Source organism: Dryas octopetala, chromosome 1 (assembly GCF_963921425.1).
Source record: "Dryas octopetala chromosome 1, drDryOcto1.1, whole genome shotgun sequence".
Classification (NCBI taxonomy): Eukaryota; Viridiplantae; Streptophyta; class Magnoliopsida; order Rosales; family Rosaceae; genus Dryas; species Dryas octopetala.
In genome coordinates this window covers 10804355-10831915 of record NC_141366.1, presented here as the reverse complement: position 1 = coordinate 10831915, position 27561 = coordinate 10804355, and the positions used below count along the sequence as shown (strand labels likewise).

Below are 27561 nucleotides of genomic sequence, written 5' to 3'. Positions count from 1 at the left end.
TGAACTTTATTTGTACAAAGTAGACTTATTTATCATTTCAACTTTTTAGGTGGGTTTTTATTTGTATAAAAGGCTCTAAAATGGATTTTTTGTAATTTATTAAAAAAAAAAACCCACTTTTATTTTTTTGGAGGAATTAGTAATTACCCACTTAAACAACTAAGCACATAGGACCCCATGGAACCATGGAAGGTGTGAGAACTTTATCAGCCCGAAAAGACTTCTAGGCCCAACTGATTTCGGACCGTACGGATCAGGTCACCCGACCCGTTTTACAGCCTTTTTCACTTCATAGTCCTTTACTTCCAGGGTTTCAATAAACCTTTCCGTCTCGGTGTTTCCCTCGCAACATTCCTCTGCAGCGTCTCAACCCTTCTTCTTCCCTCTTCCGTACACTCGATAGCTTTAAACAGATCCGAACATCACCATGCAATCTCCAGTACTCGTTCTCAGTAAGCTTTCCTCTCCCTTTTCTTCTGTTTTCCCTTTATAGTGTTTGATTACTTTGAAGTTCAGATTTTGTAACCTTCATTTTGGGTATGTGAAAAGCTTATGCTTGGTGTTGTTTGCTGATTTTTTGATTGAGATTTAAGTTCTATGAAACCCATTTGCTTGGTTTCACTGATTTGTTTGTTTGAACTGATTTGAGCAGAAGACTCTTTGAAGCGTGAGTCTGGGAGGAAGGTACAACATGCTAATATCCAGGCATCAAAGGTAAGATAAAGGCCATTTCCTTTTATGAATCCAAACCTTAATTTTTACTACAATGTAAATCCCATATAGGTTTCTTTGTTTACGGAAAATGATATTTGTAGTGATGAAGTTTTGGAGAGAACTTTCTTGAAGGATCTTCTAATTTGTTAATCGGTTTGGCTTTTTTATGTTTATGGAGAAAATTAATTTGGAAAATTTCTTCTTCTTTTTTTGGCCAAAATTTGGAAAAACTCTTTAAGAGTATAGTTTTGTACATGTGCTGTGGTATGTGGGCCTTGTTTTTGTCTTGTATGCGTCTGTCTAGCTCAGTATTGGGTGAAAGATGCTGTGCCGTCTCTACATGCTTTATGAACAAGGATAGCTGAAACTGAGTTGAAATGAAATTCATCTGAAAATGCATGTTTAAGTATTTGTTTCGAATGTAATTTAATTTTTGGTTAATTTGACATGAGTGTTAGCCTTCTACATTTGGAATTCTAATTGGTAGATATACATGGATGTGCCCCCTTTAATGTTTTTGAGCGGAATATGTTTCTAGAAAGCTATGTAACAGAGATATAGAAGAGATGTGGGTAATTTATGATTTGAGTACATCAATATGAAAAGTAGAATAGCTTTTTATGAGAAAATACTAAGCATTTTGTCATAAAAAGTTATAAGCATCTAGGGCCTCATTGTGGATAATTTTTATGAGAAAATATGGTTATGTTTCATTTGTGTGTACCTTTTTTATTATTAGTATTTAGGATCTCAGGACCATAGAAAAGTTAAGCATTTTGATAATCGCAGGCTGTTGCTGACATAATCCGTACAACCTTGGGCCCTCGATCCATGTTGAAGATGCTACTAGATGCTGGTGGAGGTAATCCTTTTTCCCTTGGTGGATGGATTTATTTGTTTTGATCTGTATCTTAGAACAAGAAATAGAATATAATGCTTTATCTTCCCTCAAATGTTTAGGACCCAAAAATGCCCTTGTAGTAAGTGACAGTATGTTTGTTACTGCCATTGCATTATTTTGTATCAAAGAGGTTCTTTTTCTTTTTCTATTTTTTTTACAGGACATGGTACTATTTTCAAATAAATAATTACGAATTTGATATTACTGGTAGCAGCATCTACGTGTTTCATGTGCTTATGATATCCCCACAGCTTCTGTTTTGGGTGTTAATGAGTTTGCAGTACACTAACGAAGTTGTTACCCTGTTTGCTAACAGGAATTGTAGTGACAAATGATGGAAATGCAATTCTGCGTGAACTGGATCTTGCACACCCAGCAGCGAAGGTATGATATTTTTCTCAAACTGTTCCTTTCTGGATACTTTATCCTTTAATTCATTTCTTTCAGTTTAGCTCTTGCCTAAAAATTATAATTTCTGCTTCTTTTCCCCTTTATTTTAGCTTTTTTTTTTTCTTCCTTATCTTTTACTTTTTTATGCCCTACCCTCCCCACTTTCTTTTTCTTTGTTATTCTAACATTTTCTCTTTTAAAATTTGTGCTGATAGTCAATGATTGAATTAAGTCGCACACAAGATGAAGAAGTAGGTGATGGAACAACATCTGTCATTGTCCTTGGTATGGTTTGCGCCTTAATTACCTAAGACCAATTCACTGTTCATTTATAGGCTATAATATATTTGTTACTTATTGGCTAATGTCATCTGTCATCTTTGAAGCTGGTGAGATGCTCCATGTTGCGGAAGCATTTATTGACAAAAATTATCATCCTACTGTCATTTGCCGAGGTAACTTGAAAGACTTATGATAACATATTTCCTTCCGATTTTTCCTTCAATTATGGGTTTGGATTTGCGTTTGGTTTATGATTTCTTTTTCTAATTTGTTTTTTACTGTTTGGGTTCTAGCCTACAATAAAGCTCTGGAGGATGCTATTGCTGTGCTTGACAAAATAGCAATGACCATTGATGTAAAGGATCGTAAGTTTCTTTAATTCTTGTCTACGTACATTGTATTTGTATTTGGTATTCAGACTAGATCTCAAGCTCCCAGTTAATCTACTTATGAGTGTGTTATGCTTAATTTTAGAATATATAAATAAATTCACGCTGCTACTCCCTGTGCTCAATCAGATTCCTTTTGGGTTTGATGTTGCAGCCTTAGCTTTTTCTTATTATAAACTAGGCATAGCTTAGCTTTCCGACATATGGCACCAAAAGGGAAAAAGTCAAGCTGGTCACATAATACTATGTCCATTTGCAATTTTGGGTGTAACCTCTCATGTATAATGAATTATAAATTCAAATTGTGACTGAATTATCAAAATGATACCAAAACAGCATAAATGGTTTAGAACTGCAGAACAATACTCTCAGTGACAGTTCTTACTGATGATAATAGAAATTGTTGTTATCAAACTTATCGTTGCATACCTTTCCTTTGGACTTGAATGCGCTACTTGAAAGAACAATCTGCTTAAATAATAATTATTTGAAATGTTAAGTTTGTACTTCTGTCACCCAACTTATGCATGCATTACATGGCAGGTGCAACAATGTTGGGGCTGGTCAAAAGTTGTATCGGTACAAAGTTCACTAGTCAATTCGGGGATTTAATTGCTGTAAGTACTTTGTTTATATGAAGGTTTTGCGTTTAGGTTTTTCTTCTCATTTATAGGTGTCCAAGTGTTATGCTTCTTCATCTAGGAAGGCTATGGCATTGATTTCCAATTTTTTTCTAGAGCATTCAAGTTAGAAACACATGTATTAATTTATTTGTTGGGTTTTTTTTTTTGATAAAACTTAGGATTTAGCCCTTGATGCCACCACAATAGTTGGGGTGGACCTTGGCCAGGGTCTGCGAGAAGTCGATATTAAAAAGTACATTAAGGTTGAGAAGGTTCCTGGTGGCCAGTTGGAAGACTCCAAAGTTCTGAAAGGAGTCATGATTAACAAAGATGTCATTGCACCGGGAAAAATGAGAAGAAAGATTGTCAACCCCCGAATCATTCTTCTTGACTGTCCTCTTGAGTATAAGAAAGGCGAGAACCAAACAAATGCTGAGTTACTTAAAGAAGAAGATTGGGGAGTCCTGCTAAAATTGGAAGAAGAATACATTGAGAACCTCTGCGTGCAGATACTGAAGTTTAAACCAGATATTGTTATCACAGAAAAGGGGCTTAGTGACTTGGCATGCCATTACCTGAGCAAGGCTGGCGTCACTGCAATCAGGAGGTTGCGGAAAACAGATAATAACAGAATTGCCAAGGCTTGTGGGGCTGTTATTGTTAACAGACCAGATGAATTGCAAGAGTCTGACGTCGGTACTGGGGCTGGGTTATTTGAGGTTAAGAAAATCGGGGATGAGTTTTTTGCGTTCTTTGTTGATTGCAAAGATCCCAAAGCATGTTCTATACTCTTAAGAGGCCCTAGTAAGGATCTCTTAAATGAAGTGGAGAGGAATTTGCAGGTATATTTGAAGTTTTTTTTTCCCAATTACATAGAAGTAAATTATAGTACGCTGAAATTCCTAATTTTTTATTATATGGTCATAGGATGCCATGTCGGTTGCAAGAAATATTCTCAAGAATCCAAAACTTGTTCCTGGTGGTGGTGCTACAGAGTTAACTGTATCTGCTACATTGAAGCAAAAGAGTTCATCTGTAGAAGGTATCGAAAAGGTAAAAGTTCTTTTCCTAATCCAAAATTTGGTATTTCTTGTGTGAAGGTGATCCAAGAATCTGGAAATTATCTGTGGCTTTAATCACATGCTGTTTGACATACCAAATATTAAGAATTAGCTGTGGCTTCACTTTACATTCTTTTGGAAGAAGTTTTGTGGTTACATTTGTGTTTTGATGGTAAAACAGTGGCCATATGAAGCTGCTGCTGTAGCTTTTGAGGCTATACCAAGAACTTTGGCTCAGAATTGTGGGGTTAATGTGATCAGAACAATGACGGCCCTGCAAGGAAAGGTTTGAATCTCTGCTCTTTGGATTTGCTCTGTTTTGCTATCACTTATATACGTTCTAATACATCATTTATATTCTGACCACAATATTTTCCATAGCATGCTAGTGGTGAAAATGCATGGATTGGCATAGATGGTAACACTGGTGCGATAACTGACGTGAAAGAGAAAAAGGTAAGTGGATATACTTTGTTTTCTCATAGTCTTAACATTCTAGTGGTGCTCTCTTCTCTTTCTCCTAAGCCGTTCTACTCTCTTAATATTTTGAGTTGGTTGGGCGATTGGTATATATTTCAACAGTTTCTCATGTGACACAAACTGCTCTCTGAAGTTTCCATGTTTCACCAGCCATCCCCAGTTTATTACTTCAACGCTCTGTTTTACTGTCGTAGTCTTAACATGGTGTTAATTGCTTATACTTGTTATGTCAGATCTGGGATGCCTACAATGTGAAGGCTCAGACCTTTAAGACAGCCATAGAAGCTGCTTGCCTACTTCTCAGAATTGATGACATTGTAAGTGGGATTAAGAAGAAACAGCCTCCCGGTAGCAAAGCTCCTTCGAAGCCTCAAGTTGAGACAGAAGGCGATGCAGATAATGAGCAAATAATTCCTGAGTGAGTATGGAGAACATTTGGGTTAGCATGCTTCTAGATTTGACTTAGGTTTTGCTTTAAAGAAAGAAAAGAGGAACATTATGAGTTTGAAAGACGTTTTGTTGGCTTTGTATTATCACTTTGACGTGGGTGTAGTATGCGTGTGTCGTCTCTTCTTTCTTTCTCAATCCACGATGGATGGGGAAAGAAGAGAGGTTTTGATGGAGATGCTATCTTAGTTTGCCATGTTGTCATCTATGGATTTCAGTTTATATATGTGGGATTTACAGTGAGATTCATATGCAGCAACAGTTAACATGCAACAATTTTCCTTAATTTGTTTTACTTTTCAATTCTTGCTCATCTTTTGCAATCTTCAATTTCTCGCCCGTCTTTGTCTGACTAAAATAATTACAATATGGAAATAAATAACTTGTATGTATATATAATCTCACGCTTAACTAATATATTTTATATAAACAAGAACCATCCAAATATATAAGAAGTCTAAGGCTTAATCTTCAATCTTCATCTTGGATTGATGGCAAGGATTAATGTAGGCCTGTGATTTTAACTTGATGGGAAAGATTTGTCCTAGCTGTCGGGTTTTAAATTGGAAAGCAAGATAAATCCAGGCCATTCATTTAGGAAGCGAGGCTTGATCTTGGTCATTCATTAAGAGAGGGATTTCATATGTGAAGAATGATCACAGATAGAGATCAATAAAGTGGGAACAAATGGAGACAGCAAAACATGAGCACGCGTCAAGTTGATGATACACTTGTCACCCTCATCTGAAGCCAATCTGCCACGTAAACATAAAACATACAAATAGAGAGCTCAGCTCATATATAAATGAAAGCAGAGAACTCACACTGACTACAAAGAGAGAGAGAGAGAGAGAGAGAGAGAGAGAGTATGGGACTGCACAGGCGAGGCTGAACGAAGATGAGGCTGTGAGGACTGCATACAAGCATGGCACACCGCACACCTCTTGAAGGGGGCAAGATTGCAGAATCTGAGCCTGTTGATCTATTCCCCACTGCTCATAACATTTCCAGCTCATAACAGAATCTAAGACTGTTGATCTTTTCCCCACAGCTCATAAGATTTGGACAATAATCAGTCCCAGATGCAACGTCACATCTCTGAAAGCAGTAGACAAGGTGCTCCAGAATCCACCACCAACAGTGCTAAGTTTCCCAAGAAAACTCCACCTGTGCTCAATACTAAATAGATCATAGTCATGCACTTTTTCTTTTTCTTTTTCTTTTCACCTAATTATGTTTCTGCCTTCATTTCTTTGTGTTGTCAGCCTTCAGTTGTAAGTTGTAACTGTGAGTTGAATTTCATATGTGAGCAATATTACAAGGACAAAACTCAAACTGAAAAAATAAAGGCTGCAGGAATGGAGATTCTTCAAAGTTCAAAGAACAATCATTCATATTTTTAGAAAAATGAACTTGTCCAAGATTGCTATGAATTTTTATGCTAATATATATGCAACATGATCCCTCACTTCAGCCTCTTGACTACATTATCAATGGAGCATGTCTATACTCTTTTCCAAGGCACATATATCCTGGTCCTCCACCAAATGGGACATATCATGTGTAAAAGGCATTTGTACATGTTTCCTTCATATCTTGTGGGATCAAACTAATTATTTTCTGGGTTGGGAAGGTATTATTCTGCAGGGTTCTTATTTGTAGAACTAATGACCAATATATATCTAAACAAGGCAAAACTAATGTTCAGTATATATCTAAACTAGGCAAATAAGCAATAAATTAGTTGCTTGAGATCTTGTTAAACATTAAAAGTTGGTGAAAACTATTAATTTCTTGCAAGGTGACAATTGCAAAGATGAAAAATGTCATTTTTTGTTCACACCATATTGTTAAGACAGTTTCCCCCCAACTCAAAAAAAAAAAAAAAAAATATTGTCACAGTTAATTAGAATGGTATAATCATATGTCTGAACCTAAATTATTAATCATATTAATTCATATATGATATCATATATATTTGAATGTGTGATTCAAATTATCAACTCATTAATCGTATACAATCATATTTTTAGTTTTTATTTATAATTAAAGATGGGGAAGGATCATAGATGTGATGAAAATATGAGAAAACGTATGTGCAATAAAAGAGTCGAAAGACAGAAAAAGATAAATAGTTTTCTTAGTATAAAGGACCTAAAGGTCCTAAAGGTGTATGTTTTATGTGACTTCTGTCTAATTTGATAATTTTACATGGGCAAATGTCCTTCACATCTTCCATAAGTCATATCTCATCTCCTATCATAGAGATAGCAAAAATCAACCAAATTAGATATTATCATATTATTTAGCCTATTTATTATAGCCAATATTATTTCAATTTTATTTGACAAATTGTATTCATCTTCTGGAATATTATTTCAATTTTATTTGACAAAATGTATTTGTCTTTTGGCTGTTATAGAGATGATCCTTGAAGAACATGAACAGTTCCGATTATAAAATTACACTGCTAGGTGATACCCATAGAAGATGTTCTTACTTCTCTTAAAGTAAGGACATGCTTATTTGAATGAAACTATATACCCAAAAATGCTAAAGAATTAACTGGTTAGTAAAATAATAAACGCTAACTATTTTTTTGGACTTACAACACAACATAATTTCATAATTTGAACAATTAATTTTTTAAGTCCTCATTCAAAGATTATCATTGTAAAAAATTATTTATATAAAAAATTATTTAGTCATTCGATTATTATTACAATTACTTCAATGTTTTATAAAACGCTACATTCGTCAATTTATATAAGCAGAATAACTTATTAATAGTTGATTAAATAATTTTTCCATTTAATTAAACTTTTTGCAATAATGATTGTTAAATTGGGATCTAAAAATGATGCTGATGTGTAGACTTTGTTTCGGGTTTAGGCTTGTCCTTTTTTGGGCCTTCGGGTCTTCCAATTTCCATGTACCAAAAACAGTTCAAAACAGTTAAAAAGGGTTATAAAATTTTCCGGGAAAAAAAAAAACAGAGCTGTGGGAGGAGTTGGCGGTAGCGGTTCAGCAAATTCGAGAAACGTTAGACGCTTTCAAATTGGGCATCTCTCCTTCTAAAGACAAGAGAAAGATGGGACCGTCAAAACACGGAACAGAGAACAATCGGTGCATCAGTGGACACACATACACCCTCCATCAGCGTCTCAATCATGCTCTCAACCTCGGTACCAGGTCTGCCTCACACCCCTTTACATTCCCTTTTCAAATCCTTCAGTTTCATGCTTCGTTTTTTCTTCCATGGAATTAGAATGAATACAAGCTCTACCCTTTTTTTCTTTTTCTTTTTTTCTTTTTGGGTTTTGTTGAAAGCTCAAGGTTCTAAGCATGATGTGTTGTGTGAATCAAATTTAATCAAAGTTTACGTACTGTGTTAAACATGTGTGGCTTGTGTCTTGCAGATTTTCTGGTGACAAAGCAAGGAAATGGCAGTGTCTGGATATTGAGATACAAAGACATGTGGTCCGCTCAATAGCTTCATTTCTTGATTCTGTTTCTGGGGATGTGCTGCACCATCCACTTGTAAAGGTATAGGGTCCTCCTCCCTAATTGAATTTCTTTACAAAACATCATGTTAATTCTGTAATGTCTCATTTTAATGTGTATCAGTCTGAGCTGTGTCTGTTTCCACTTCAAAATATTATCATCATTTTTTTCCACCCATTTTCAGGATTCAGTTGCCGATATCGTAGGGGCATTGGTTTGGATTCTTCAATCTAACAATGGGGCCATGTTGAGCATGGCAGCAAATGTGACAGTAAAATTAGTCAGCATTTTACCCAAATCAACACTGCAGCTTTATGTAGTAGACCTTGTTAATCCTTTGCCATCCTTGTTATCTTCCCATCAAATAGAAGTTGCTATATTAGGTGCCACAGCATTGAATCTTATTCTTTCAAATCTCAGAACCAAGAGTGAGAAAGAAGTTTGGGATATCCTTAAGAAAACTGAAAGTGTATCTCAAGTTGTCAGTAACTTGCGGTGTTTTTCTGGATGTGCAAAGCCATTTGAATATTTCCAACAGATGGCTTCACTTTTGAGTACAATACTATGGTGGTGGCCTTCATCTAGGTTTTCTGTTTGGAGTGATGCTAAGCTGATGAAAGCTTTACATGATATGCTTATAAAGCTGGAAATTCATGGCAAAGTTGCCGTTTTGAAGCTGTATTCTGCTTTAGGTACTAAACCTTTAATCTTGAAAAACATCATTGTCCATGTTGAAAATCTATGTAGATTATATTCTAGAATATTTGGATTAAGTTGCTCTTACTTTTTCCAGCTTTATGTGGTAATGGGGCCAAGAAACTTTTAGAAAGTGGAGAAGCCCTTCTAGAACAGATGGTGCAATGCATGGACAACTCCCATCCTCATTCTGTTCGAATTGAAGGATTCAAGCTAGCCCAGTGTTTAACGGTGCTAATTCTAACTTAGTCTCCTTACAAGATATCCTGTTGCAGTAGTTAAAGTGGCATAACAATGTATTAATTCAATATTTCTTTTTTGCGGTTTTTTCTTTTTCAGATGAATGAACAAAAATGCTTACAAATGATGAGCTTATGTTGCAAACCTATTATTAAAGCCATAATTTCTGGAATGAGTGAGTGGAGATCACATTCTAGAAAGGTCACCAATGACCAGATGTTATTGCTAGTGGAGGCATGTCGCTTGGCTCTGATTACTCGTTGGGCAGGGGAGCATCACATTTATTTCTGGAAACAAGGGATTGACAAAATTCTTCTTGATCTTGTCCTTGAAAATTTTCACAACCAGCCATATCAACATTCCATGTCATTGGATGAGCTGATAGCTACTGCTAAGGAGGGTCTCAATGCCAATTATCTTTTTGTTCTGAGGGGTTACATCTGGGATATTCTTGGATGGCTTGCAATACATTGTGGGGAGGATTTCAACCCTAGAAGTGAACTCTACATTAACATCCTTATTACATGTGCATGGTAAGGTTTCATCCTTGAACAACCTTCCTCATTTTCCAGTTTTTTATTGTAAAAAATTGTCTACTGCAATTCTCTTTTGGATTTAACGTATTGTTTATATCTGGTGATCCAACAGTTATCATTTTACTCAATATCTTATTGATGGTTGTTACTTTTTTCTGACTGTTATTCTCCATATTCTTTGATAGCTTGACCTTTGTTGATGCAATTCAAAAATGGCATAAAATATCCGAAAATGATATTTCTGTTGCCTTCAAAAGTGAGTCAGCGACGAGGGCAGTTCTTATGATGATTTATTCTCCCTGCAAATACATTGCATCAAAGACCAGATTCATATTGTCCGAAATACTAGAGCCAAATGGCTTGGAGTATCTGAAACTCTTACTGCGTTTTCTAAGTAATCTGTCACCTGGGAATGATTTTGGAATGCCAAATAAACTCCAAACTATCATTTATTTAATGGGATTCACATGCTATTCAGGTTTGCCACAGTACCAAAGTTGGGTAGTCAAACATCATGGGGTAAAGATACTATTGGATTTTATGAGGTGGTGCTTAAGCAATAATTTCCATGTAGAAAGATTGAGCTGTGCTCCTCATTTGCATAAGACATTCCATGAGAGAATTTGTTGTTGGGTTTCTGCAGAAGACTGGGAAGGCAAAGATGTTATTTTGTTTTATAGTCTGTGGGGGCTTGCTGAGTTGATACAGCATTCTGTATGTGTAAGGGATAACCTAGACAGAATTGCTCCGGAGATGACATATATTGAAGCTGAATTAGTTAGCAAACTTCAGGAAATCTGTACTGACAATTGTACTCCTGGGCTGCAATGGTATGCTGCATATATTCTTAGTTATTTTGGATTGTATGGTTTTCCAAGTAAACTTACAAAAAGGATTGGTGATGCACTTAATGAGAAGGATTATGCTGAGATACAACTCATTCTCACAAATGGGGAATGCTTGAGTGTTCACGGTGTGGTTCTTGCAATTCAATGTCCATCATTGTTGCCTCCTGACGGACTGCTTCCTAGTAAGGTAATGTCTGATGATTCTTCAGTGACAGGCTCGATGATCTGTAGAGGGTTTCAGAAAGACATCAGATTATCTGCTCATGTTGATCACCAGGCATTGGCGATGTTATTGGAGTATATCTACTTGGGATATCTACAAGCAGGAGAAGAACTTGCAAAGAAGTTGAAGACTCTTGCCAAACGTTGTAATCTACAGCCTCTGTTACAGATGCTTTGTAGAAAACGTCCAAAGTGGGGCAGTGCTTTCCCCAGCCTTGATCTTAGTGCAGCTCTTGGTCCATCTGGGCATCGTTTCTCGTATGTTTGCCTGCTTTATTATCTACTTAAGAATATATTTTGTTGCTTCACATCAACATTATTATTCTTTTCCCTTTCTCTACCTAGTTCTGTGTTTCACATTTGTCTCCATTAGGAACAGTACAGTACTGTAGACAGTAGAGGAATCTGAGTGTCTCTTGAAATTGTTGAAATAGAAGGCAGTCTTGCTTTGACAATGCAATGAACAATTTGCAATCAAGCCAGTAAACATTTAAGTTTCTTAGTGCATATAGATATTTATGCTTGAAATATCATTCCGAACTGTCCATAAGAATTCTAAAAGCTAAAGGCCATTTTGGTAAATTTTTTGGTTTTTTTTTTTTTTTAAATAAATAAATAGAGAGGGCAGAGGGAGATGAGAAGGAGAAAATAATATATAGAATGGTTTTGAAATAAAACTAGAAATAGTTTTTAGTTCCAATATTATTTACTCCCACTCTTTTTTTCCTCACTTCTTTCATCTTTCGTCCGTCTCTCTCATTTCTCTCCTCCCTCGCCTATAATGTAAAAGGCAGAAAACTATAAAAATGTTATCCTTAAATGGGCCTTAAATTTTTTGAATGTTTTTGGCCCACCCATTATCAGCATTTTTCTTCCCAAGTATTCCAGTCTAAAGGGTCTCCTCTTATTGGGTGGAGTATTTTGGTGAATACCATGCATGATGAGGGGAACTGTTTCTCTAATGAGGGGGAAATGGTTTCTAGTTGAGAACATATTTTATATTATAAATTCATCTATTAATTAGTTTTCCAAATATGTAATATTAGTTTGTTTTATGCTTCAGGGATGTCATCTTAGAAGCTAAAGCGACTGAGCTTTTGGGTTGGACATGTGGTGTTTGCTCTCTTTCAGTGCCACATATGCATGTTCACAAAGTTGTATTGTCATCAAGTTGTGATTATTTGCAGGCCATGTTTAAGTCTGGAATGCAGGAGAGGTGCTTGGAAATATCTCTATCTCTCTCTCTCTCTCTCTCTATCTATATATATATGTGTGTGTGTGTGTGTGTGTGTGTGTGTGTGTGTCTATAAGCGCACGGACACACACATTTTTATTGAAAGCGTCGAAGCATATAGTTTCTTAATAATTTAATAATATAACAGAGATTTTTCTTGTTTATCTTGCATGTAGAAGTTTTAAAAAGTGATTTTTAACATTGGCTAATGGTAAAAATGGTTGCCAGTAGTTACTGGCATCTTTGCTAGGATGTGGTATAATGTTGTAATGTGCTGTCCCATACATAAAATTGTTTATAATGTTGGATGCATATTTATATAATGAACTTTCTCTTATTTTTATACCTTGAAATGTTCTTATTTAGGGCATATTATTATATGTCTATCATCTTATCGGTAATACTGTTTAAATTGTTAGATGCATGTCGTATTACCTTTTCTGTTTCTTTAGGAAAAGAAAGGATTGCCATTAAGAAATAGGTGGAAAGTGAGAGGTATGGCATTCACCAGATTTTGCAGCTATCGTTTGCTCTTATTATGAGGAAACAACATTTGGCCTTTGATTGCAATTGCATCTCTGGGGATTTAAGTGTGACACAATTACATGGAAGTGCTTGTGTGTTTTCTCTGTACCTTTTGTCATGGGTTGGGTTTTGGATTATTTATAATTAGTTTCACATTTGGAGTACAATTTATGATCAATTTATTTTATTTCATCAGTTTCGACTTTAGATGCTAGTTTCTTCTATCACTTGAATAAAAACAATAATATATCCTTTTCTTTCTTCCAGTACTTTCAGCTGTTTTTGTTTATATGTCACAATATATCGCTCTCCCTTAAATGGTTTTTCATTCTTGCAGCCATTCACAAACCATAAAGGTCCATGTTAGTTGGGAAGCAATGGTTAAACTAGTCTACTGGTTCTATTCCAGTAAGCTGCCAAAGCCTCCCTCTGGATGTTTATGGAATAATATGGATGCTGAAGAAAAGTTACATGAGCTACAGCCATATGTAGAGCTTTGTTGGCTTGCTGAGTTCTGGGTCATGGAAGATGTTCAGGAAGCATGCTCCGATGTGATCATATCATGTCTTGATTCTGCCAGAGAGTTGTCTATTAAAATATTGCATATTACTGCCAATTTCTCTCTGTGGAAGTTGGCCGAAGTTGCAGCAACTTATGTGGCCCCTTTATATCGCCAGCTATGTGATTCTGGTGAACTGGAAGCACTTGATGAAATGCTGGTTGAAATGGTTCGTGCCGCCTCTGTTCGACTCTCTCAACAGGGTGGTAATCACTCTTGGTGATTTAATATAATTCAGATGATTGAAAAGATTTGAAACTGTGATGAGTCGATAATTAAGAGTTTGCAGTGCAACAGAATGGAATGTCAGGTATATATGTTAATTTTGCTTGTGTCTCATGTTGTTCCTGGTGTTTTCACAGAGCAAACTTTTACTGTCACCTGAACATGTCTACTTCTAGAATATCTATGTTTTTTGTTACTAATGCATATGTCGCCAAGCAGGCCACTAGTAGAGACGACAACAAATGTCTAAAATTTCCAGTCCTCCATCTGGCACTCAGAGATCGCCCCTATGCACTAGGGACAATGTAGACTGTAGAGGATGATATACCTCTAGTCGTAGAAGAAACTTCATCCCATCAGCCTTGACTTTTTTCATCTGGTGACTCTTCTAAGTTCATTACTTTTTTTTCTCCTGCAAAAGAAATAATTCATAGCAAAAAGATACAGAGAAACAGAGTAATCTTCCACCTGCCTTTTTTGCAGGCATGATCATTTCTCTTGAAGTGAAATTAGCCTCAATGATCTTGTGTTAGATTGCAGCTCTCAACAATCAGGTACGTGTCCGTCATTTCTCATCAGGTTGAAGCTCAGATTCTCAATAAACTTGTTTTAAAACTTTTTCTTTTGGGAAATTTATCAAAATATAGATTTTAAAGGTTTCGAAAAACACAAGTTATGTAGTCATTTTATTCAATATTTTCCCAAAATCTGTGAATTTTTTAGCAAATGAAAACCCTTGATCTTGTTTTGATAACACAGACAAATCTATCGAAAAAACAGATCCAATTAGTTCAATTGAATGTCTACGAGATCAAGCAAACTATGTAAAACACATATCATTGTTATTAACTCAAAGCTCTGCAAAGAAAAAGAAAAAACATAGAGGTTTCTAAATAATTCCGTGCCAAGTTACTTCTATGTCAATGGTAATCCCGACATGAATGCTGGGGGAAAGAGATGGCGCTCGGTCTGCATTCTTAAATGATTGAACAAATAATTTGCTCTCCTAGCTTACACTTTCATAAGTAAATATGGTACATTTATCATTACACTTACAGATTTTCACTTTTTTTACAACTGCGCATAATAACTCAAGCCAAGAAATCAAATGGCAGGGGAGACACTGAAGGACAGGAGAGCCGAGAGCCCAAACCAAAGAAAGAGCCAATGATGCCCCTCCAACAAATAGATACCCATCAGCAGTTAAAGAAGGGGGCTTTGTGTAGCAATGAGCGTTTAGGGGATGTTGAGAATTCTGGTGAACCCATTTTTAAGAAAACAATTAGGGCCTCTCTGTGAAAGAGTACTGGTAGGAGTGGTAGTGCCTTAGTTACCTGCTATCTGTGTACGCTGTAAACTTTTTAAGTACTTAGAACACAGATTGTAAGCTAGAAGGTGCAGTAGTACCAAATGCCGGTACCTTCGCTGCTTTATGGATTATCAACATCGATAGTAGCTACTTCGGAAGCACTATTTCTTGAACATGCAGAGATCCAATTATGAAATGGTAATCTTGCATAATTTACTATATTTAATGGTGAATACAAGTCACTAGGTATAACCAAAATGTGATAGACAGATACAACTAAAAATCTAAGTAATATTTATACCTATTTTACAAATCTGTCCCACAAGAATACACCCCAGACAAAAATTGCCAACTTCATGCCCTTGAATGGGACATTTTGCTGGGTGACTTGGCATATCCAAAGTAACATGCAACAGGAAGTGTAATCATCACAAACTTTCTTTTGAAAAAAAAAACATAATCACAAACCCATACACTTGAAAAGTAAAGAATTGGCATTAATATCTGTTAACATAAGCGTCTGTTAGATGGGAATGTGTACCTAACAATCAGAACCAGGTAGCAATTTAAGGCATCTCCTTCACCCCAACTATTAAGAACAATAACCCAAAAATCATCTAACCCACAGCCACAGGTGATTCAATTTGGCATTCTATTGAACAAAATCATTTATTTTTCAGTTCAAGTTGGTATTCAGTTGTACAGGCTAAATTGATGTTAAAGCACGTTATCAACCCAACCCACCTCACCAACCAAAATAATAATAAATAAACAAACTTCCAAAACTACGGCAATGAAGGCTCGCAATCAATGCGTTGCTGTGAGCCTGTGACTTGGTTGGCTTGTGGGTATCCAGTAGAATGGAGGTGGCATTGTGATGGGAATGGGCATCAAAGAAGTTGTGGTTGTGGAATGGACTCATGGAGTGTGAGGAGTTTGACTGAGACTGAGCTTCATTTGATTTGTCACTAATTAAGGCGCTTTTAGCGACAGAATTGGTGTTTCTTGGCGGCTATTTTGGAGACCTGGCCTGACTAGTGACCCTGAGGCCCCTGACATTGAAATTCATGAGGACCATTAACTTTCAAATTTTGACTCTTAGCATGAGTGGGTCAAGCGCCACTAATTAAGGCCATTCCTAATACCCGGTTTCATGGGTGGTGTTACTGGTGTTTCAAGGATTCAAGGAAGGATAAAGTGCCTTTGAAATTTGAAGTATTTTGGGGTCTAATTCTTTTTCCCCATATTATGAGATTTCAAAGTACGTGCAGATAAAAACTATTGTAACAACAATTGCAATGTTAATAAAATTTTAACATTACAATTATTATGGTCGTTAAATTTTAGATATTCTCTGATATTTATTTCTAGACGTTCAAGTGAGTTTCATTATATAAAATTCATGTAAAGTTATTTTATATTATATAATTGAAAAAAGATTATAAAAAAACAAAAACAAAATTGAGAAAAGAGTCATGTTTTCTTTTATTTTTTTATATATTTTATATTTTCTACTTTTACGCATTTGCTTATTGAGTCTTGAGATCTTTTCTCTCACCATACTCAATCTCATGTCACTTTAGAGAAAGGAAGAGCTACCAACTTTAAGCATCTTGGTGCAAATTAAATTATTGTGACAAGCGGAAAAGTCTTTAAAATGGAGGGAACACAAAATCAAGGAAGCACAATTCCAACCATAATGTACACTTCAACGTTCTTTACTCACATAGCCATTCTTAAAGAGAGAAGAAGAGGAAAAAAAATCAGGCCACTACAAAGAGCATTATTTAAGTAGTAAAAACTACATACATATAGATAAAATGAAGAAGACATGTGCTTTTCAGTGTTGTTTGCTGATGATCATTGACCAAGACTGAGAGAAGCTAATATTGAGCATGACATTTATGTAGATTTAGATGCTCCAACCTAGTAAATATCTAGCATCTAACCCAGGAAATTTGTCTAAGAACCCAACTTCTCAACATAATCAAGGAGCATCTAAGTGCACTCAGACCCAAACAAAGTTTCCCTACATATTTACACATTCTTCTTTTTCCAAAAGCAAAAGCACAAATTGCACAAAAGACATTCAAAAACCACTCAAGCAGGGAAATCAAATGGCAGGGGAGACACCAAAGCTGAGTTGAGTAGGTCTGGATGCACAAACCCAAATCTCCTAAGCACTTGATTATCTGCAAAATTCAAAGCTTTTTGCATCCCATTCCAACAAGCTTTCCAAGTGTAAGTTGGGTTGTGCTCCCCACTGCATGGCTCACACCCAGTGAAGTGTGTCACAAAAGGCCTTCTGAAGTACTCTTTCCAAAATCCCATGTCCTTGAGATACTGCTCTCTCATGGCTCCATAGAACACACTCACCTTCTCTGCATGCCTCCTCCTCAAAATACCCACTTCTCTGTCAATCTCCATGTACCCTTTGGTGATGTTATCAAGCCCATCCACTATTCCCAACCAGTACCCTTCGAAGTTGTACTCACCCTCCAAGTAAACCTTGTCTGCCCATTTTTCTTTCTGTTTTAGAAGAAGATAAATCAGAGCAGACTGATCATCTGACCCCGGATATAACTTGTCTTGGAGCAATGACTTCTGGATCCGGCCCCATTTTTCATGGTCTGGGCTCTGTGGGCCCATTCTGGCCCATTCCTCTATGAGGTCCATGGACCACTGGCAGTTCCTGATCAAGAAGACCCCAGCATTCAGACTGGTCCAGCTCTGCTTGTATATCTCGTGCCACCAGCCATGTACAACCAAGTTGTGGTCTTTGTACCTCTCCAGTGGAAGCTTGAACTCCATGTCTGTGAAAACTGCATCCGAGTCGACCCACCAGATCCACTCGGCCTCCGGATGGGCCAACATGGCAGCTCTTAGAAGTGGGTATTTGGCCCAGAACCCTTTCCCTTTTGGATTCAACAAAACATTGTTGTAAAAGATGTCATAGCCATGGATTCTACAGTAGTCCACTTTGTTCTTGAACAGCCTCAGCTGCAAGTGATCACCAACTGGGTTTTTACACACAGAAGGCTGAGACCCAGTTACGAGGAGGACCCGATCACCTGCAGCACCGGCAGCAAAAGAAGGGTGGAGCTTCAGCCACTCTCTGCGCTTCCCATCCCAGTCCTCCACTGGTTGCCCCATGGAGTAGCTGAGATTTGGGTCGTCATAGAATGTGGGCTCAGATGGGTCATGGCCCAAGTCAAGGCCTCGAGTACCTGTGTTCCAGGTGATGATGGAGTCGAACCTTGTGGTGGGGTTTATGAAGGTGAGCAGAGCCCAAACCAGAGAAAGAGCCAGAGATGCACCTCCAACAAATAGAAACCCATCAGCGATTAGAGAAGGGACTTTGTGTATGGCTGAGCGTTTTGGGGATGCTTGAAACAGAGGGTAATCTGATGAACCCATCTTCAAGAAAACTACTAGAGCCTCTCTGTGAAAGAGTACTACTAGTACTAGTAGTGGTAGATTGCTATCTGTTTAAGTGCCTAGAAGGCTTGAACAGAGAGAGTGTAAGCTGGAAGGTGCATATTAATAGCAAGAGTAGTAAAGTGCTGCTCTTATTGTTTACTTATTTAATTACTCGTCTCTCTCAAACAGTACTGTGCGGCCCTAATACTACGTAACATATTTAATATTATACTACTAATTTATTTAAATATAAGACATATATAAATTTAAAGAGTATTATTTTAGAGTTTAAAATTTTAGATATTAATAATTGTGTAAGCATTATGATTTGAATATATTGGTAATACGACATAGTGTTATGATCACATAAAATAATTTTTTGTATTTTATTTATTCATATTAAATTAATTTTGAAGCACATTTATTTCTAATAAGTAATATACCACATGCATATTTGTATACTGATACATTATTTAATAAACCAATTAGATGAACAAATTTAGTTACTTTAGCATTATCAGTAAGATCAAGAGTTTGTTTATTGGTTGCTAAACTTAGATTTGTTTATTTGTTGATATTGTAGGTTGATCTTAACACGTAGAAAGAATACAATTAATAATTTACATTGAGCAACTTTTGGGCTAAAGTTTAATGGGTGGAGTCTAATTAATTAATCAATGCATACTTTGTTTACTCTTCTCTTTTTACGCTTGAGTGTCGGCTTTAATTTGACTAGTGAGAGTGTGAGACAAGTTGATGTCCCTTTATCTGTTTTAAAGTGGCACATTAGTTTCAAGATAATTACACAGCCAAGATTGAACAATGTGATTGGTGGCCAAGATTTTAAAAAACAAAGTTAGATCTCCAATATTTTGAAGCTAGCATGGACTTTTTTTCTTCTCATTAATTTCTTGTTTCTTGGGAGCAACAGCCATTCTATATTTAATCTAAAGTATATAAATTTAGCATGTCACGTAGACCATGCTTTATGTAATTTAATGTTTTCTTTTGCATTTCGTATGGAACTTGCACATGATGCTAATAAATGCAATGTTTTATCTTCTTTTTCTTTGTCCTCACTTCTTTTATTTTCAATCTTCGTGGCAGATTCTGAGTGATGTGTAGTACTATAACTTTTTTGAGGGCTTGAAATAGTCAAAAGAATGAAAAGGTAAAGAAAAAAACAAAAGTGCTTGGGTTGTATTCTTTGCAGAATGTACAAGTTTGCTAACCAACAATGGTTGTAAAGCATGCACTAAGTTTATTCGATTTGGCATTCATGCATACTAGTTCATAATTGGGGCCTTTAAGATACTAAGATAGTAAACTTTTGGAGTCTTAAGTTAAACTTGAAGACACCAAAAGTTGGTGTAGAGTGCTAAACAAAGATATGAGAACTTAAACAGTTAACTAGGACAAAAAGGAGAACAAAGGGGGCCTAAACCAATTGCCCAGTAAACAAATGGGACATACTTTTTCATATTTTTCAACCTGCACAGAAGTCTGCATATATGAAACATATGAAGAAAATATGATGATGCTTTGATTACTCAATGAACAAATGGAACATTGTGATGCTCTTGACGCATTGAGTAATTGATGACAATCTTCAAATTGGTCGCAATCTCTTAAGGTGTTTAGGCTACTAAAATCAAGTTCATGCTTTATTTATTTTTAATCTTAAGCTTATAATGTTATAGAAGATTTAAAATTTATCTTTAAATTTGGAATTTTAGTCTTTCGGAAAATATAACCATGATTAATTTAATTAAATTAAAAGAAAGAATACAAAGTCCATGTAAGTTAAGTTAGACTCATATCTTCAAGTACTTCTTTAGAATCGTGAGACTTGGTTCGTGTAATAGTGAATTTTTATAAATTCAGTTGCATTACTTTCTCATCTGTGTGGACACACAAATTAATCTCACTTGCTTAGGGCATATTTCTTGTGATATTGAATATTTAATATTTTGACATAAATGATAAATCTGAATTCAAGTCTGGGAAATCAACTGCTGCACCACGTCACCCTTTTTTTACAAGACTGGGAAATCAACTGCACTGAACAATGTACATACCCTTCCTACATCTCTATTTTAAGAATTCCACAACAGAGGATCAAAATAAGCCCTCCTACATCTCTATTTTTTAGAATTCCACAACAGAGCATCAAATAAGCTCCTAAGTCGAGGAACATCATCTACCCCATCCTTCCCCAAAAATATAAAAAGGTAACCTGTACCATCCACGGATTAAAAGGATTACAATGAGAGGCTTGCTTACAAGTTTTTCCAGAGAAGAAACATGAAATTAAGTAAAAACAATGTGAACCTAAAATACTAAAACTTACCCGAATCATATATGTGCCTTTAAACACCCACTTTATTCGCTTAAGATGTTGCATTCACTCACAAGGAAAAGCACAAGTAGAAAAAAACCCAACAACTTTGCAGTCCAATAGAATGCCCGCACTCTCAGCTGCCAAAATAGCATATCCTCACATGGTTTAGCATCAACTCAGCACAGACTCTGAACTCATGTGAGCACCATTTCCCCCATCTTGACTGTTGGATCCTCCAACGGGCATGGACCTCTGCGTGAAATCCAACAACAGCTGTCTCTGGTGCTCATCAGTGTGAGGAAGGCTTGCCCGCAACAGCTCAACTGGCATTTCATGACTAATAGCTCTGGCTGCATCTGAGCCAAGACCCTGCATTATCAGTGTCTGCGTTATACTATCATATTTATTTACACAATACTTGGTCAGAAGACCAAAGAATTCGTCAAAGGAGGCCTGCCAGAGTGCCCGATTGGTCATATTGTAGTTGCTGGCAGCATGAGGATCAGTTAAGAGATCAGTTGCCCTCTCAAGAACTGAATTAAGAATGAGGGAGGCCCCATCACCTGCAATGCTTCCAAGTGGACGAAGTGGGGGTTGCTCTGAAGAACAAACCACTGCTGCAAGACAGGCACTAAGTGCACCAAGGTCCATACCTCGAACACATGATGAAACAACCCTAGCAAGATTATTCGTAGTTTCTGCAGCCCTTGGATCAGAAGGAAGGCTACCAAACAAGAACCTTAAATGACGAAAGATGGCCATGCAGACTATTCGCATGAGCTCACCACCTGGAAAAAGGAGCTGAAGGTACTTCGCAAGGAGCTTCCGGCCCTTGGGTAGAGAGACTAACCTTAGAAACACAAGATCATCCTTAGGAACAAGCCCAACGGTGTGGCCATTTTTGCCAAGTGGATCTACCAATTGAAGAGATGATGCGAGCCCTTCCAACAAGGCCTGTCGCCTACGTCTCAATTGAGTTCCACCATCTTGGAGCTGATTGAACTGTAGAAAACGATCAATGTCATCCACATCCAGGAGAAGACAAAGCCCATCCTCAATTGTAACCCTAGCAGCAAGCATTGGCTCCTGCTCTAGCGGCTTCTCACTAACCTTTTGTTCAGTGTTGCCAGGACTAGATGAATTTGGAGGCTCAACTTCAAGAAGAGGACGAGGCCTACGTATAGAAGAGAAGGGAACCCTCCCAAGAGCATCAACCTGGAGAAAAGCATGTGGTTCAGTATTAGCTCGTGCTCGAGCAGGAAGATCCCTTAAGTGAGTTGGGCAGAAATGATGTCTCAACTTCGCCCCAGCAGATTTTCTTGCAAGGCAATACTGGTGGTAATAATCATCCACATATGGGTCATTGCTGTGTGTTGCAGCCAGCTGCATTCGAAGGATACTCTCAATTTCATCAGATGTCATATACTTGGACCTAAACTGTGGCCACCCACCATCACTCTTCTGGCTACCTGTATCAAATCCATGTTGAGGAAAATGCATATTCTGCCTACCTTTCTGAGCTGATTTTGGCCTTTGATCTCTAAGATCAGCCAAACCGAGCATTGCTTCAAACTTGTTCATCGAGGGCGGAGATGGAGAAAGACGGGGATTAAATAGTTGAGATTGCATCATCGACAAATGGTTAAATGATGGCTGAACTGGATGGTGCATTCTAGGATGCTGTGGCTGTGGCTGCGGCTGATGCATCAATTGTGGAGACACTAAACCATTCTGATGAGATAACTGTTGTTGCAATAGATTGTTTAAAAGACTAGAATGATCTCCATATATACCACCTTGGTTGGCCCATTGCTTTACGGGTCGGCTATTAACAGAGAGACCAGGAGTAATCTGAGGCAAATTTCCGCCGAAGTGTGATCCATGAGGTAATCCAGTCATTTGAAGTGGAGAGTTAGAGTAGGGAGAGAGGTTTGGTGAAGATAATCCCCCCTGGGGTCCACCAGCAAGATATGGGTTCAGGTGGCTTGATTGGCGGTTTGGCGAAGCCTGCTGAGATCTACCTGGAGGGGGATATGAAGTGAAAGAAGATTTTGGCACCAGAATTGGTTCGCTGGAAAAGTGTTGATGGTGTTGTTGTTGTTGCTGCTGCTGCTGCTGCTGCTGCTGCTGTTGGGGCTCAGGATATGAAGAAGTTCTATACAAAGGCATTGATTCTGCAGGACGAGCAGAAGAAGAAAATGGTTGCGAAGACCACCGTTTCCCATCCTGAATGCTTTCAGCATCAAATATCTCTTCATCAATCCAGTTAGGAAAACTTTCCTGCGCCCACTCAGCAGCAGATGAACCTGAAAGAAACTTGTCATAATTAGAAAAATTATCTGCTCATCCAGTGAACCAAAACCAGAAACAGAACAAAAAGGAAAAAAAAAAAAACATTATCAAAGTTTGTACAACATGATTTACAAAATGAAGGTGAGGGGAAATACAATAATTAAGATAGTAAAATACTCCCAAGACTCCTCAAAAAATGCTCAGGATTTCAATTATCACTGGACAGCAACACTGATGTACACCAGAACAGCATATTGCAGTAGATGACAAGATGTTACATTAACACAAATTATGTGTTGGTCCAAAGGGAAGAATGACATTCTTACAATGTTTCACTCAATTTCACTAGACTTGGAGAATTCCTATTTCCCATTACTTACAACTCTTCCTAAGTTTTGTAACCATATTAACTACTTATGTCAGAAATGAATACAAATCTATGATATATGTTACGGAAACATCCCAAAATCCTTCTATTTAAGTCCAATATGCATAGCAGCAGAAATAATTAGAAGATTGCAACTTTTTTTCATAAGAAACAAAAATTTTATAGAAGGAAAGATGTATCACTACAAATACCTTATGACAGAAACCAAAAACCTCAATCCATCACCATTGGACTTCAACTCATTAAAGCTTAAATACATAAGAATAACTTTTCAAAGGATAGAATGATGTACATGTCAAAAACAAAAAGTCAACAGAAAATATTTCACTTCTAGGTTTTGCACTGTAATATGGCATAAGATCCATCCAACAGGAACTTCTTGAATATCGCTAGCTATATCTATACCTTACATCGCTAGGTTTCAGCCACAAAAAGTATATAAAATAAATTTGGTTAGAGTAGAATAAAAACAAATAAAGTCTTTGCAATCAAGTGAAAAAGAATTATGAGTCTCGAAATGACCAGGTTTGAGGCACGGTTCAATAACGACAGCAAAATAACAGAAAGAAATACACAACATTTGCACTCACTTTCTCTAGATCCTCTATCACCAATTACTCCAGAACTCCTTATTCCACTTACATCCTTGTTCAACTGCAACAAAATAGAAACTTAGAACACAAAACAAAAAAGCCTCAAGATATACTAACAACAATGGGGAAACAGCCATGTGCATAATCATCATCAAAACAGTCGATAAAATTTTACTGCATAAACTTCCAACCGTAGACTAGCACAGAAGCAGAATGCTTGGACTAATATCAGATGTCAATTCAATCTCTACAAAAACATATTGATTTGGTAAAAAATTTTGAAAAAAATAAATAATTTCTATTACCAGGTGGCTACGTAGCATTATGTCAATACTATATGGTAATTTAAAACATTAGCAAGAAAAATGCCAAGGATAGCAGCCGCTATTTTTTGGGACAAGGTTGTCATGACCATAAGAGTAACACAAAGAATCTAAACCATGCAAATGTCGCATATAGTGCAAAAACAAGGCGAGATATTTTGGACATAACACCAGTCATAAAACCACACTTGGTTCTTTTATGTAAACAATTCCGAAAACATAACAATCATATTAACTAGAGCCAAGCCTATTTACTCCGGCTACAAGTCTACAGCAAGAAACCAATAAGGCTATATTTTATCCAACTATAAAATAATTTTTGGACAAATTTAAAAAAATATAACAAAAATAAATTGTGAGAGGTGGGAGAAGTAGGAGGGTGGAGTGAGTAGCTTTGGGGGAAACAATAGTGCCACTCTTCATGCTGTTTCTCAACATACACAAAATAACCGTCAAATTATTCAAATCCTTATTTTACCAACTGAATGGTCAGAATGTTGTGAGAAACTCTCGAGGAGAAATTTAACACTCATTGAGATAAAGACAGGCATGTGGGAGATGTTAAACACCATTTCCCCACATTTCTCTAGGCTCCCAACATAGGCAGATAACGTTGAGGCCATTATTTTACGTGTATTTAGTTGCACTCCATGTATATAGTTAGTAAGATTTCAAAACAGAAAATAGGACACAAATGATAACATTGAGCATCCAAAAGAAATTGACAAGTAACATTAAACAGAATTCATTTACAACGCGCTTCATCTTAATCCAGTATATAAATAAAAATCGTTCATCTTTACCACATGCATCCTCATATCTGTAGTAAACTAACCTTTTCAAAGGTTAAAGACAGATCATCAATATCAGATAGAGATACATCACCCTGCCAATAAGAAAAGAACAGTCAGTTATACCAATTGAAATTTCTTGCACTTGAGCACTCTCAATCAATATCAGAATGTACAACTGCATTTCCTACTATTGATACCTACTAAAGTGCAATTTTAGGAAGAGAAAAGGGACATGGGGAGAGGGGGAGGGAGAAGGGGAGGGAGAAGGGGAAGGAGAGAGGGAGAGAGGGAGAGAGGGAGAGAGGGAGAGAGGGAGAGAGGGAGAACCGACAACTCTTTTCCCATGCTGAAGCCCCATGTAATATCTAACTTATAAAAGTTATAAAGTAAAATACACCAGCATGTAAATTGGCCCAGAAGTCTGGTGTACCAAATACCTTAGCCAAAGCAGCTCGTCTAACAAGACACTATTCATCCAGTTCATTTATTAAATTGAAGCTTAGCCATCTGCTGAATGCATAATTAACTTGCCGAGATCACCCAGAGGGACTAGCTATAATGACAACACGAGACATACCAAAAAGCTATGTATGGCACACAGCTAACAGTATATGCATACGTTCTGTTTAAAAGATTTTTTTTTTTTTTAAAAGGTTGCACATGTATATTCCAAAGGGATTATCATAAACATCATACTAAAAAGACAATAAATCAAGAGATCAAAAGAAACAAGGACAAAGAAAAGGTGTATAACCTCTTCTTTATCATATAGAAACTCCTCCTCACCAAACCCAACCGCAGCCTCCTCTTCTTCTTCTAAGCCTCCCAACTCAACTTCCTCAACTGAATCTTTACCAAAAAATGCATATTGCGATGCATCAAATACCGCAACTTCTGCATAAAGGAAGAACACAAATCAACTTCAAATAATTACATCAATGAAGGGGAAAAATCACCTTTATAATAAAGCACCATCCAACTATATATTCAATGGGCCACAAAACTCATGAAGGATTACTGCTAAACACACATTTGGGCGTAGAATTGAAACTTGCATGCAATTCATTACATAATTAATGATGTTATGGTTTTCTTCTTTTAAGAGGAACTTTTTATGAAGTATGGAGACCTCAGATTGACTGTGAGTTTACTATAATTCTTTTGATTTAAAAGACATTCTTTTCTCTGTAGGACTATAAATTTTTTTATTTGAAAGCCATTCTAAATAGTCTAATCAAATCATATTAATACGGCTCAAGTATTGTCTGCAACTAGATACAGGTGAGCACGAGATTATATTATACCATCGTCCAAAATTTATTCCAAACCTAAGCTGAACCAAAAAGTAGTTAATAACTACATTCAAACATCCACGCATCAAAGAATGGTCCAATCACCAAATTGAACAACACATCAGAGGGTTACCGAAAACCCTTTAAAACATTCAACAATCTACACTCTTCCATTTGGTTTCTAGAAATAAGTTGCAAATTTTTCAATACCCAATTCACAGTTCAAAATTTCTCACTTTGATTCGTCAGTTTTCACAGCAGCTAAACACAACCCAGATCTATAAATAGACTATAAAACCAAATAATCAAAGCAAAACGTTAAATAAATAATACAAGAATCCCAGAAAGCTAAAAGAAGCGGACCTGATGAATTAAGTCGGCTGAGATCTTGAGGGATAGAACAGGGAGCCTCATGAATACTAGCCCCACTCTCGAACCCCTCCATATCCTACACTCCTCTATATATAATATCTATTATATATTTAGAAAACAGAACAGAACCCAGTAACTAAAAACCTAACAATAATCAACACCTGAATCCCCAAAGCAAAACTGTACCTAAATAATGAAGAAGCAAAAACCCTTTAAGCTGAAATTGTTGTGGGGTTTCTGCTAAGATGGAAATAGGAAGCTGGTGAGAAGATCTGTATAGTGGTTTGGGTTCACTTATTCATGGTTTTGGCAAAGCCTTCCTTTAGGGGTTGGATTTGTGAGATGAGAGAAAGAGAGAACCCTAGGCAGGGGATAAAGATTGAGATTTTTTTTTTTTGATATATATGTTTTTGGTTTATTAAGTGGAAGTTGGATCGATGGATTGATAAAATAAAGAGACGACGGTGAGGTGACTATATATTTATATTTTTCTGAAAATGGTTATTGGTTAAAAAATTTGTTGAAAATGTTTTTTTTTTTTTTTTCAAAATAAATAAAGAA

General features: G+C 36.7%; 4 protein-coding genes and 1 pseudogene across 6 annotated transcripts; 3 read left to right on the top strand and 2 right to left on the bottom strand.

The window, feature by feature from the left end:
* Positions 1–315: 315 nt before the first annotated feature.
* LOC147297729 (TCP-1/cpn60 chaperonin family protein) lies at positions 316–5546 on the top strand. Its single transcript, XM_086230105.1, has 13 exons — positions 316–452; positions 653–714; positions 1504–1576; positions 1932–1999; positions 2221–2290; positions 2392–2460; positions 2581–2652; positions 3220–3293; positions 3479–4141; positions 4227–4352; positions 4542–4646; positions 4742–4816; positions 5074–5546. The coding sequence occupies exons 1-13, from the start codon at positions 428–430 to the stop codon at positions 5260–5262; spliced, it is 1671 nt and encodes a 556-aa protein (XP_086086231.1). The 5' UTR covers positions 316–427; the 3' UTR covers positions 5263–5546.
* Positions 5547–5974: 428 nt separating this feature from the next.
* Positions 5975–6359, top strand: SMP1 (seed maturation protein). Its single transcript, XM_086238327.1, is given in 3 exon segments — positions 5975–6000; positions 6103–6223; positions 6225–6359. Coding segments are annotated over 3 exon segments (282 nt in total).
* Positions 6360–8286: 1927 nt separating this feature from the next.
* On the top strand, positions 8287–16501 carry LOC147297727 (BTB/POZ domain-containing protein). 2 transcript variants are annotated; one of them, XM_086230103.1, is made up of 11 exons: positions 8287–8479; positions 8707–8833; positions 8976–9483; positions 9585–9718; positions 9827–10260; positions 10449–11591; positions 12397–12549; positions 13430–13961; positions 14096–14255; positions 14360–14430; positions 14992–16501. In XM_086230103.1, exons 1-8 carry the CDS (start codon positions 8379–8381, stop codon positions 13872–13874), a joined length of 3045 nt encoding a protein of 1014 aa, XP_086086229.1. In that variant the 5' UTR covers positions 8287–8378; the 3' UTR covers positions 13875–13961; positions 14096–14255; positions 14360–14430; positions 14992–16501. The 2 variants fall into 2 exon arrangements, with proteins under 2 accessions (XP_086086229.1, XP_086086230.1); XM_086230104.1 differs by having other exon boundaries at positions 14973–16501.
* Positions 16502–16864: 363 nt separating this feature from the next.
* LOC147297726 (putative glycosyltransferase 7 pseudogene) lies at positions 16865–18748 on the bottom strand (annotated as a pseudogene).
* A 1865-nt stretch (positions 18749–20613) lies between these two features.
* Positions 20614–27517, bottom strand: LOC147297725 (topoisomerase II-associated protein). Of its 2 annotated transcripts, none has more exons than XM_086247990.1 (6): positions 27187–27517; positions 26992–27086; positions 26091–26230; positions 25378–25428; positions 24217–24280; positions 20614–23252 (listed from the first exon to the last, which is right to left on the bottom strand). In XM_086247990.1, the coding sequence occupies exons 2-6, from the start codon at positions 27071–27073 to the stop codon at positions 21118–21120; spliced, it is 2472 nt and encodes an 823-aa protein (XP_086104116.1). In that variant the 5' UTR covers positions 27074–27086; positions 27187–27517; the 3' UTR covers positions 20614–21117. The 2 variants fall into 2 exon arrangements, with proteins under 2 accessions (XP_086104116.1, XP_086104126.1); XM_086248000.1 differs by having other exon boundaries at positions 26992–27076.
* Positions 27518–27561: the final 44 nt, after the last annotated feature.

Excerpts from the sequence above, each read along its gene's own strand:
- LOC147297725 (XM_086247990.1), bottom strand. The coding sequence starts at position 27,073 with ATGGAGGGGTTCGAGAGTGGGGCTAGTATTCATGAGGCTCCCTGTTCT. Across the intron at positions 26,231-26,991 it reads CAGCCGACTTAATTCATCAG|AAGTTGCGGTATTTGATGCA; the intron begins GTCCGCTTCTTT and ends TCCTTTATGCAG. Across the intron at positions 25,429-26,090 it reads TTCTATATGATAAAGAAGAG|GGTGATGTATCTCTATCTGA; the intron begins GTTATACACCTT and ends TCTTATTGGCAG.
- LOC147297727 (XM_086230103.1), top strand. The coding sequence starts at position 8,379 with ATGGGACCGTCAAAACACGGAACAGAGAACAATCGGTGCATCAGTGGA. Across the intron at positions 8,834-8,975 it reads TGCACCATCCACTTGTAAAG|GATTCAGTTGCCGATATCGT; the intron begins GTATAGGGTCCT and ends ACCCATTTTCAG. Across the intron at positions 11,592-12,396 it reads CCATCTGGGCATCGTTTCTC|GGATGTCATCTTAGAAGCTA; the intron begins GTATGTTTGCCT and ends TTTATGCTTCAG.
- LOC147297729 (XM_086230105.1), top strand. The coding sequence starts at position 428 with ATGCAATCTCCAGTACTCGTTCTCA. Across the intron at positions 2,653-3,219 it reads GACCATTGATGTAAAGGATC|GTGCAACAATGTTGGGGCTG; the intron begins GTAAGTTTCTTT and ends ATTACATGGCAG. Across the intron at positions 4,647-4,741 it reads TGACGGCCCTGCAAGGAAAG|CATGCTAGTGGTGAAAATGC; the intron begins GTTTGAATCTCT and ends TATTTTCCATAG.